The sequence below is a fragment of the Peromyscus eremicus genome, chromosome 14 (genome assembly GCF_949786415.1).
Source record: "Peromyscus eremicus chromosome 14, PerEre_H2_v1, whole genome shotgun sequence".
Classification (NCBI taxonomy): domain Eukaryota; kingdom Metazoa; phylum Chordata; class Mammalia; order Rodentia; family Cricetidae; genus Peromyscus; species Peromyscus eremicus.
The window spans coordinates 34,008,385-34,020,885 of record NC_081430.1 but is presented as its reverse complement, the minus strand read 5'-3'; the positions used below and the strand labels follow the sequence as shown (position 1 = coordinate 34,020,885).

General features: G+C 40.3%; 1 protein-coding gene across 2 annotated transcripts in view; it reads right to left on the bottom strand.

The window, feature by feature from the left end:
* Togaram1 (TOG array regulator of axonemal microtubules 1) overlaps positions 1-12,501 on the bottom strand; it is a 65,612-nt gene that overhangs the window by 16,041 nt on the left and 37,070 nt on the right. For both annotated transcript variants that reach the window (XM_059279512.1, XM_059279510.1), the window contains 4 exons: positions 7,587-7,740; positions 4,951-5,056; positions 4,310-4,545; positions 1,096-1,254 (listed from right to left, as the gene is read on the bottom strand). In XM_059279512.1, coding sequence (XP_059135495.1) covers positions 1,096-1,254; positions 4,310-4,545; positions 4,951-5,056; positions 7,587-7,740 — 655 coding nt within the window. The remainder of the gene's footprint in view (positions 1-1,095; positions 1,255-4,309; positions 4,546-4,950; positions 5,057-7,586; positions 7,741-12,501) is intronic.

The window sequence follows — 12,501 nt, the reverse complement described above, 5'->3', positions numbered from 1 at the left end:
TGAGGCAGGGCCTTACTGGTCCAGGCTAACTCAAGCTTGAGATCATCCAGCCTACTGTAGCTTCCTGAGTTTTAGGATTACAGGTATGTACTACTATGCCTGACTCTCCTCAATGTTTCTAAATGTTTTTATTTGTTTGTTTCATTGTTTCAAGACAGGGTTTCTCTCTGTAGCCCCAGATGTCCTGAAACTCACTCTGTAGACCAGGCTGGCCTCCATTCAGAGATCCACCTGCCTCTGCCTCCTGAGTGCTCAGATTAAAGGTGTGTGCCATCACTCCCAGAAACTATATATTTCTCACAGAAAATTTTAGGTTTTTTTTTTCAAGACACTACTGGTTACCATGTCCAATCTTCCTAAATTTACAAAAACTGACCAACAAAGACTAAATAACTTACTGAAGGCCAACAGTGACGGAGACAAGGAACTTAATCTAGGCTTCTGACTAAATAAAAATTTTCTGCCACCACTATAGGTATCATGCTATAAATATTATCTTGTCTTCTTTTGTTGAATGTTAGTAACCTTCCTAAACTGGTTCAAGTAACAGTCACCAGAAATTCATGAAATACTCTGAGTATAAATACATTAGTTTCTGTTGATAATATGTTAAGCATATTGTTGCATTTTACATGTGTACCTCTTTCCTAGACTTTTATCTAATTGCTTTAAGAATGTAATTTTTCCCTAAATATACGACCTGACTTTTGCCCACAATGAAGATGCCACTTTTCTGCCCATTACAGTAAGTCACTTGGCAACTTACTACTAAGGATTATGGAGTGCCATCTGTATAGTTGGAGAATCCACCATGTGCTTGCTCAGCATCATTTACAAATTGGCAAACAAGACTATCCTCAGTATCAGTCTGAGGCTTCATATTTCTCTTTTGGAAAAATGTTCATTGTTTTCTCCTTGTAAGGCCTTATTTCTAAAACTTGGGGGCCAGCAAGATGACTCAGTGGGTAAAGGCAGGTGCATACCATGGCACGTGTATGCCATGGCATACTCATGGGCCACACACACAAAATGAATAAATGCAAATTTTTAATTAAAACAAAAAAAAAGACTTAGGAAATATTACCAATTACTCACCTGGTTTCTTGTGAGCTATCTTGAGCAAACTTAGCAGCAGCAGGCAATAAGCGTTCAGCCATATCCTTTGTTCCAGATAAAATACGCTCTGGCTCCATGAATTCTACTACATCTGCTAAGTGCTGGGCTGTACACCTTCTTACTGCAATGTGCAAATGGCTGCCAAGAAAACATGACCAAATAAATGGAAGCTGAGGCGTCAACTATTTCCAACAGTTGTAAAGTTTAACAAACTCCTTAAAAATTTAACAACTTCTCATTTTGAGGGGGAGGTTCCAAGGGCAGATGGTGGGTACGAAGGGACGGGGAAATGCATGGATAGGGATGCATGATGTGAAAGACACAAAGAATAATAAAAAGAATAAATTAAAAGAAGGAAAAAATTAACGACTTCTCATCAATCACCCTGGGAGGCTGATATGACAAATGATTCACATAAGTTCTCTCTGCCCAAGAAGATACATAAAAATGTCAACTCTTTTTTATTTATTAAGATTTGCTTTACAGACTATATTGTGATCAATTTTAGAGAAGTTTCTATGGGCTTCTGCAAAGTATGTATTCCATACCTGTGAGATGGAATAGTCTGTAGATAGCTATTAAATCCAACTCTGTGTTGCTATTATTACTTTTAGTGTGTGTGTGTGTGTGTGTGTGTGTGTGTGTGTGTGTGTGTATGACAGAGAGACAGACACGCATGTGAGTGTGGCGGCACACATGTCAAAGTGCTTATGTGGAGGTCAGGAGACAACCTTCAGGGGTCGGTTCTTTTCTTCCACCAGGGATCCTGCTATAGAATTCAAATAGCACGGCTAGGCAGCAGGCACCTTTACCTGATGAGCTAGCTCATCGTATGCTGAAGTTTATTTGTTGATTTTTTAGTTTGGCTGACCTATCAAAAGACTTTTGGAGGACAATGAAGTCACACACTATACTGAATCAAGACCTTTCTGCCTTTCATTCCCTTTTAGTGTTTCTTTTCTGAAGTTAGGAGTTTCAACGTAAGTGCATTTGCTATTATAACTTTTTGATAAATTGTTTCCTTTATTAATATGTATTATTATCTCTTGTTATTAGTTTTGGTTTGAACTCTATCAGATATCAAAACAGCTACACTAGCTTGATTCTGGCTCCTATGTGCTTAAAATGTTGACATCCACGTTTTGCCTCTCAGTATCTTTCCCCGTGGGGTGTGCTTCCTATAAACAAATGGATTTGGTTTTTAATCTGGTCAGCTGGTCTGCATCTTTTATTTCTATTTATTTACTTTGCAGCAGGTTTTCACTATAGCTCTAATTAGCCAGTACCTTGCTAGGGAGGCCAGGTTGATTTCTAACTCAGACATCTGCCTGCTTCTGCCATCCAAGTGCTGGGACTAAAGGTGTCCCACCAACCCTCTTTTCTTTTGTTTTTTTTTTTTTTGAGACAGGGTTTCTCTGTGTGGTTTTGGAGCCTGTCCTGGATCTTGCTCTGTTGTTGCAGGATTCTTAAAAGTTCTTATTAATAAAATCAAACCAAGAGGCCAGTTATTGGGGTGAAAGCTGAAAGATCAGAGAGACAGAACAAGCCACAGCTAACCTCACCTGGCCAACTTCTCAGCTGATCTTGTTTCCTCAGACTGGATGCCTCTGTGTCCTCATATCCGAATGGCTCTCAGCTGAACTGTGCTGCTCAAAACCTAAAAGCTTAAACCAGCCAAATGCTTAACCAGCCAAATGCTTCAAGTTTCTAGTCCTCACGCCTTATATACCTTTCTGCTTTCTACCACCACTCCCTGAGATTAAAGGCTCACTTTCTGGGATTAAAGGCGTGAGTCACCATGCTTGGCTGTATCCTTGAACACATGGATTTCTGCCTCTGGAATGCTAGGATTAAAGGTGTGAGTGCCACCATTTTCTAGCCTTTGTATCTAGTGGCTGTTCTGTCTCTGACCCCAGATAAGTTTATTAGGGTGCACAATATTTTGGGGAACACAATACCACCATACTCTGTAGACCAGGCTGGCCTCAAACTCACAGAGACCCATCTGCCTCTTCCTCCCAAGTGCTGGGATTAAAGGTGTGCACTACCACCACCCAGGTTACTTTCTTTCTCTCTTTTTTTTTGGGGGGGGGGGAGGGTGTGTGTGTTTTTGGTGTGTGTGTGTGTGTGTGTTTTTTTTTTTTTCCGAGACAGGGTTTCTCTGTGGAGCTGTGGAGCCTGTCCTGGAATTCTCTTTGTAGACCAGGCTAGCCTCGAACTCACAGAGATCCACCTGACCTTCTTCCTCTTTAGTGAACAGCATTCCTTGAAATATTTCCATCAGTGCTAGTTTGGTTACCATGAATTGCCATAGTTTGTGCAATTTGTTGAAATGTCCTCATTTGTCCACCAGGTTTAAAAGACAGCTTTGCTATATACAATTGTGGTTGGCAGTTACTTCTATGGCTTAAAATATATCATTCCACGCTTTCTGGACTTTGATTATTACTGATAAGAGATTTGATGTTATTCTGACGTGCCGGTCTTTGTAGTAAGCTGTTGTTTTCCCCTTATAGGCTTATTTTTGTTGTTGTTTAAATCATTTATTTAGGTGTGTATGTGTATCTGAGCATGTATGCGGCTATACATGCTGTGTGCAGTGTGGGGGTCACAGGACAACTGTGGGAATAGTTTGAATCTTGCACCATGTAGGTCCTGAGGATCAAACAAAGGTCATAGGCATGGTGGCCGGAGACTTTGGCAGCTGAGCCCTCTTGCCAGCCCCCTCCTCACAGCTTTTAATATTGTTCCTCTGCTTTGCATTGTGGACAAGGCTTTTATTGGCATTTATTAATTATGCATAATAATGGGGTTCATTACAACTTTTTAATTTTGACTATGATCTATCACGGAGTTTTTCTTGGTCATGTCTATTTGAAGTTGTAAACGCCTTTGTGTTTAGAATTCCATTTCCCATACCAGCCTCACAGGCAGCTTCTAGCCTGCCATCTTAAAGTCCCAATGTACCCAGAAGTGAAAAACATGACTGACAACAGTTAAACTTCATTTAGTTCCAGATTTTGAACATATGTGGTATTATTAGGAAAACAATATTATGGTTCTTTTCAGGCTTAACATATCATTTTTATCATGGAGAAATTATTTTTGCAAAATTTGCTTCTATTCTTACTATGCACAGAAGCACAATTTAATTTTTAGTTTAAGGGTATTTCAAAGTTACTTTGAACATTACCTTTGTCCTCCATTGATAAGAGAAATGACTGCACGTGCAGGAGTTACATTATTAACCATAGCTCTCAATGCCTTGTCAACATCTTCCCTTATGAATGTATTTGATTCTCCAGCCTTATGCAGTAATGCTCTCACTGCAGTGTCTAGTTCTTGATCCATGCTCTTTTTCAGGTAAGTGAAAAGGTCACTTAAACACACCACGGCAGCACGGGACACTCCAGACCGTAAATTTTTCACCTAAAAAAACAATTTTGAAACATGAACTTTCCCCCCACATGCTATTAGAAACACAGCAACATCACTCTGGAATGAGTTTTAACATTAAAGTAACATACCTGATTACATGAACTTGTTATGCAGACCAGGCTGGCCTTAAAGTCACAGAGATCAGCCTGCCATTGCCTCCCCAGTGCTGTGATTAAAGGCGTGTGCCACTAAACCTGGCCATGATTATGTTGTTATTATATATTCCCCAAATCAACATCAAATAACTTTTCAAATATGACGAATTAAGAATGTTCTACTTTATATACAAGTACATTCAAATCATGTAATACAGAGTTGTCTAAACAGTTTGAAAATCAAGTAAGTATGTACAATAATTCCTAATCAAACAACCCCCAACTTATCTGAAAATATTACCTCTTGAACTACTGCAAAGTTTGTTTCATGCAACCTTGTGTTCAACAAGTCAGAGTGAAAAGCAGCTAAGCATCGGATAAAATTCAGTCCCTCCATCTTCTTCTCCCTATGGACAAATGACAAAACCATCTTTGAAATGGGATTTAATTAGAACAGAATCTAAAATGTCTTTTTTTTTTTTTTTTTTGCAATGAGGAAACTATTTTCTTCCTTAATAGTTAGTAATCTCAAAAATCCATGTAAAGAATTTTTTTTTTTTTTTGAGATAGAATTTCCCTGTGTAGCCCTGGCTGTCCTGGAACTTGCCCTGTAGACCAGGTTGGCCTCATAGAGATCCTCCTGTGTGCTGGGATTAAAGGCATTTGCCACCAGTGCCACCATAAAGAACTGTTAATAGCAAAAACCACCCTAAGAGTCATGCCAGCCCAACAGTGGTGGCACATGCCTTTAATCACATCACTTGGGAGGCAGAGGCAGGTGGATGGATCTCAGTCAGTTCGAGGCCAGCCTGGTCTACAAAGTGAGTTCTAGGACAGCCAGGTATGTTACACAGAGAAACTCTGTCATACACACACACACACACACACACACACATGCAAAAGTCATGCCAAGTTATTATTTCAGTAAAAGTACCATCTTCTTTCTGGAAAGTAGGAGACAACAGACGAAAGTTAAGAAAAGCAGTTAGAGGGGGAAAAGGAGAAAGAAAACAACTACTTGTTAGCTCATTAGTGAGGAAAGAACTCAAAAGCAGTGAAAACTACCAGTTATTTCTATGGCTGGAATTTATCTTTTATTATCGGACTAAAAGGGTCAGAGGAAGTGAGTGGATACTAACAAAAGAGGGTGGGACTCAGCTGGTATTTAGGTGTAATATCAGATTTGGTGGTTTTCATCTTGTAGGTGTAAAGAATGTGAAGTATGTGAAGTTGGTAATACTGCTCATGTTCATTGTGTGTGTACTCTCTGTGAGTATGCGTATACACCACGGCACATATGTGGAAGTCAAAGGGTTTTCTGAAAGAGCTGTTAGTGCTTAACCTCTGAGCCATCTCTCCAGCCCAGATGTATTTTACTTTGAATTATGGGTATATGTGTATGTATGAACACATGTGAGTGCAGGTGCCCATGGAGTCCAGAAGAGTGTGTCAGATCCCCTGGAGCTATAATTACAGTTGACTACAACCTATCATATGGATATTGGGAACCACAACCAAGTCTCTACAATAGCAACAAGTGTTCTAAACCACTAAGCCTCTCTCCAGCCCTAGATATTTTAAATTCATATATTCTTTTGTCTTTTTGCTTGTGTTTTTTAAGGGACAAGGAATTATACAGCCCAGGCTACCTCAAACTTACTATGTAGCAGGGTCTGGCTTTGAACTCCTGACCTTCCTGCTTCCACGTCCCAGGCGATCTGATTACAGGTATGCACCACCTCCAGCTCTCTAACATTCAACAGCAGAGTTGAGTACTCACTATAGAGACATCTGTCATCTAAAATATATGCTCTCTGGCTCTTTACAAGAAATGACAGCTAAGGAAAGACTGTCCCTGATGTACAGAATGAAGGTAGCTTAGAGAACACCAGAGGACTGAATTCCACAGTACTCCTAAAGGAAAACAGAATAAAAGAATCAGAAGGTATTACAGCAGGAAAAGAACAAAAAGACTGAGTTTTCTAAGGCCAAGTGAAAAAAGTTTACCAAACCGAGAGACCAAGAAATGAACAGGGTAGGTTTAGCAAAATAGTGACTGTGTAGTTTTAGTGAAGTGATTCCTAACTGAAAGCCAATTAAAGAAGGTTAAGAAGGGAACATGAAAAACTGTAAAATCAATGAGTCTCCTTTTTATGAGAATGTTTGGTTTATAGGGAGAGGTAGATAGAAATGGGGAAATGCATACAGCTTATGGAGATTGTTTTTAAATTAGAGATATATGTTAGAGAATACTTGGGGTGGGGATCAATCCAAGGGCCTGGCACATGTCAAGCATGTGTGTTACCACTGAGCATACCCCAAGATCAATGACACAGTTTGATGTTGATGAGCATAGTCTATCAGAGGCAAAAATTCATTAGAGTTCAAGTGAACTATGAGATATAGAGTCTAATGCCAAAGGTTTTGCATAAGTCAAAATGAAGCTAAACTATATTCTTATGTTATATAAATTAAAACATAACTGTTAATACATCTGGGGCAGAAATAGCTACATTAATAAGTTCAAGAGACTCAGATGCCTAAGAACTAAATAATCTTCAATGATACTATGTATGGGGAACCAGCCCCTACCTTTTCCCCCAGGGTACTCTTGAGGAGTGAGGGATAAGAGATTTAGATAGAAGGATAGAGGGGAGAGAGACAGATGGAAACACAGGATAGCCTCGGGAGGGCCTGGATCCTTATTCACCGGCCCCTTCTGTCTCTTCTAAAGGGCTATTTATAGGAATGCCAAGGGGTGGAGCAAAAGACCTCCCCCAGCACAGCCAAGTGCAGACCTTCCAAATACTTGGTAACCACACACGTGGTCAATCCATCCCCTTTTGCAGCCCTGCTGGGTAAAGCAAGCTCAGATCTCACTAGGAAACTCTGTGGGCTTAGACAACTATGCATAGTATTAAAAGGGTGTTAACCTACCAGTCCTCATCAGCTAAAAGCCGTAAGGCTTCTGTTAGGGCTATTTCTGGTTTGGAAAATGGTCGTAATTCCAATGAATCCATTATCTCTGGACTATGAGTGACAGAAGACATTCTTTCTTTATATTGTGGAATGACTCCAGGAGATGCTTCACCTAAAACAAAACATTAAATAAGGCAAGAAAGAACCTTTACATAAAGGATATAACTTTATGTATGCATCCAACTATAGGTGTTATAAATATTTCCTCATATAACATTAGTTTATTGTTAAAGCAAGTAAACAAAAACTTTGCAATAACTCCAAATCACATCTATTTAAAAAACTGTTTCTTTTGCCAGGCAGTGGTGGCTTATGCCTTTAATCCTAGCACTCAGGAGGCAGTGGCAGGCGGATCTCTGTGAGTCTGAGGCCAGCCTGATCTACAGGGTAAGTTCTATGACAGCCAGGACTGTTATACAGAGAAGCTCTGTCTCAAAAAACCAAACCAAACAAAAACCCTGTATCTTTTATATTAATTTTTCATATAAAATAATGGTCATATAAAATGCTGCAATATACCAACTGGAATATATGGGTAGGTAAGACTGACAATTCCAATAATGAAGACTGATACAGAACAACTGAGTTGTATTATTAGCAACATACAGAGGATGTACATCCAAATTATTAATAATTTCATGAGCCATAACCAGACCTAGGGTTTTTATTGTTGTTTTGGGTTTGGTTTTTTAGGACCTATCCCAACATCAATCATGCTTTATCCATTATTTACTCTAAGCAGTGGAGCTCATTAAAGCCCTTCACAGAATGGGGGTCTCTAATGTCCCACATTCTCTTCAGGGACCCTGGTGCCACCACACTGTAGTAGTGACTGTGAGCAGCCTTCTCCAGAGGATCTACTCCAGCTTCTGTCCCCTCCCAGCACAGATGCCATCTCCTGTTGAAGGTGACATTTTGGTCTTAGGATCTTCTCTTAGGAATTTGTCACTCTGATGGAAGCATACTAAGAGCATAAAAGCTGCTTGACTGGGGCGGAGGTAGCTTAAAAAAAAAGTATAATTTTAAAAACAAAAGGAATACATCTAATTTCAAAATTAGATGTATTAACAAAAGTTAATACATCTAATTTCTAAAAACATAGATACTTGTTTTACTATACAGCTATTAATTTAAAAATGAAGGTACACGACATTTATATAGAGAGAATCATCAGAGAGGAGGAAGCCTCAATTGAGAAGATGCTTCTATAAGACTGGGCTGTAGGGCATGGGCAGGCTTTTGGGAATCCGGTGCCTGTGGTGTGACACCTGTGGTGTGATGCCTTGCGCAGCCTCGGTGCAGTGGGGCAGGGCTTGGATCTGCCTAGGCTCAGTGTGCTGGGCTCTGCTGACTCCCCATGGCAGACCTTGATTTGGGGGATGTGGGGTGGCTTGGGAGGGAGGAGGGCTGGGGGGTGGGAGGAGATGAGATCTGTGGGTGGTATGTAGAGTGAGTAGAAAATTTCTTAATAAAGAAATTTTTTTTAAAAATTAAAAAAAAAATTGGGCTGTAGGGATGTCTGTGGGGCATTTTCTTTTCTTTTTTAATAATTTAATTTAATTTTACATATCATCCACGGATTCCCTTGTTCTCTCCCCTCCCGGCCCCCCCTTCCCCCCAGCCCACCCCCCCATTCCCATCTCCTCCAGGGCAAAGACTCTCCTGAGGATTGAGTTCAACCTGGTAGGTTCAGTCCAGGCAGGTCCAGTCCCCTCCTCCCAGGCTGAGCCAAGTGTCCCTGTATAAGCCCCAGGTTCCAAACAGCCAGTTCATGCACTGAGGACAGGACCCGGTCCCACTGTCTGGATGCCTCCCAAGCAGATCAAGCTAATCAACTGTCTCACTTATCCAGAGGGCCTGATCCAGTTGGGGGCTCCTCAGCTATTGGTTCATAGTTCATGTGTTTCCATTCATTTGGCTATTTGTCCCTGTGCTTTTTCCAACCTTGGTCTCAACAATTCTCGCTCATACAAACCCTCCTCTTTCTTGCCAATTGGACTCCTGGAGCTCCACCTGGGGCCTGGCTGTGGATCTCTGTATCCAGTTCCCTCAGTCATTGGATGAGATTTCTAGCATGACAACTAGGGTGTTTGGCCATCCCATCACCAGAGTAGGTCAGTTCGGGCTGTCTCTCACCCATTGCCAGTAGTCTATTGTGGGGGTATCTTTGTGGATTTCTGTGGGCCTCTCTAAGGCATTTTCTTAATTAGTGACTAATGTGGGAGGGCTCAGCTCATTATGGGTGGAGCCATCCCATGGGCTGGTGGTTCTGGCTTCCATAAGAAAGCAGGCTGAGCAAGCCAAGGTGAGAAAGCCAGTAAGTAGAACTCCTCCATGGCCTCTGCATCAGTTCCTGCCTCCAGGTTCCTGTCCTGACTTCCTTTGATGATGAACAGTAATGTGAAAGTATAAGCCAAACAAATACTTCCCACTTCCCAAATATACACTTTCCTTTTGGTCATGGTGTTTCATCACAGCAACAGTAACCTTTAACTAAGACATTAAGTAGGACAGATGAGTAACAAACCGTTTACTGAGTTGGGTATGGTGGTTCAAGCCTGTATCTTCAGAACTTGGGAAGCTGAGTCAGGATTGCCACTGAGTTAAAGGCCAGCCTGGACCACAGAGTGAGATGCTGTCTCAAAACAATACAAAAGTTTACCTAGACCATGGACCATCCTTTGGGTAACACTAACCTGGAAACTGCTGTTTTTTTTAATTAAAAAAAAAAAGTTTATATATATGGGTGGGTAGGGGTATGTGCATTTGAGTGTAGATGCTCCTGGAGGCCAGTGGCTTCAGACTCCCATGGACCTAAAATTAAGGTGAGCCACCTGATGTAGCTGCTGAGAACCAGATTCAAATACTCTGAACTGCTGAGCCATCTCTCCAGCCCCATGGAATCTTCTTAAATAGAGATCTATCCAACTAGAACTTTGTTGTTAGAAACTATTACTGCCAATATGTTTATAACTATAAACAGAATTAAATATTTAAATTCTGGTTGATCTACATCACAATTTTCTATGTACTCAAATGTTTAAGTAACACATGAATGACTTCAAGAAAGCAGTCATAACTTTCAGAAATCTAATGTAAAGGCTGCATTATAGACAAAATTAGTCAACATCAGTAGCAACAATGAGCACTCCTAAATTTATGATTCTTTACTGCTTGTACTTTTACTACTACTCTTAACACTGACTTAGTGGATTTTTCTGTCTTTTTAAATTTTATTTTATTTAATTTTATGTGTATGAGTATTTTGCCTATATCTGTGAACGTGTGTGTGTGTGTGTGTGTGTGTGTGTGTGTGTGTGTGTGTGTGTGTTTGTATGTGTGCCTGCTTGCAGAGGCCAGGAAAAAAACCCATCAAATTCTTCGGAACTGGAGTCATAGACAGTTGTGAACTGCTATGTGGACGCTGGGAATGAACCAGGTCACCTAGCCAGTGCTTTTAACCACTAAGCCATCTCTCCAGCACCTTCTCCCTGGTTTTTATAAGATTAAATCATGGTGAAATTATATGAGAACATTAATAGGTAAAATTTCGCAAATGCCTATATTTAATAGGTTGTAGGGCATGTTTAGGTAGCAAAATTACATACCAACACCTTCCGGCTGATTAGCTCTCTGTACATAGGATTTCAAGAAGAGTTCTGCACTTTTTGCATACTCTAGACCTTTTTATTTTTACTTTAAGAAAACTTTGTGCAAGATTACATTTACACATTAATTTTCTTCTATTTCTTGTTGATATGCACTTTGAACTCAATATAAATATAAGAATGATAATATAGTCCACAAAGTTTAGTTTAACAAAAGTAATTAAGAAATTACTTAATGTTTACTAAAGCTCACAAAAAATTCAATTTAACCTTTTCTTTTTTTCCTAGTTTGTACTATACCCAAGATCTTTAAAGTGGTCTAAAGACATCCCAGGAGATGGCTGTCAGTAAAGTGATTGACACATAAGCATTAGGACCTGGTTTCTACCAGGAGGCCCATGTAAGAAGATGGGTGTGGCAGCACAGGCCTCTAATCTCAGCACTACGGAGGCAGAGAGAGAAGAATCCCCACAGCTTGTGGACAGCTAGTGTAGCTGGTTTTGGAAGCTCCAGGTTCAGTGAAGACTCCAACTCAAAAAACAAGGTAGAAAATGACTTAGGTGTCAACCTATAGCCTCCGCAAACCCATATACAAGTACACGAATACAAACACCTAAGTGCACACACCTGAACATGGAGACACACACACTCCAAAACCACAGAAATCATGGCACCTACTCTTGCCTTAAGTGTAAAACATAGTAGTACTCAAGGACAAACTGAATAGATGATCATGACTTTTTTTTTTTTTTTTTTTGGTTTTTTTGAGACAGGGTTTCTCTGTGTAGTTTTGGTGCCTGTTCTGGAACTTACTCTGTAGACCAGGCTGGCCTCAAACTCACAGAGATCTGCTTGGCTCTGCCTCCCGAGTGCTGGGATTAAATTCGTGCACCATCGCCACCTAGCATGACTTAATTTTTTTAAATTACATTTATTCACGTGTACACATGCCATGGTGCACTTATGGAGGACAGAATATTATTTCTGAGAGTTAGTTCTCACCTTTCACCATGTGGTTCCTGGGAATCACACATAGGTCATCAGGTTTGGCAACAAGTGCCTTTACCCTCTGAGATAGCTCATCAGCCTTAGACTGACTTTTTTGATCAAGATCTAACAAAATCAACTCCACTATCTCAATTACCTCAACTATAACAAGGGAATAGCACTTCCTAGTGAAAGAGGATTATTTCTAGTGAGTATGGAAGGGACTATTGAGTCAATCTAGATGGGAAAACAATCTGGATATTTACATATGTAAAAAA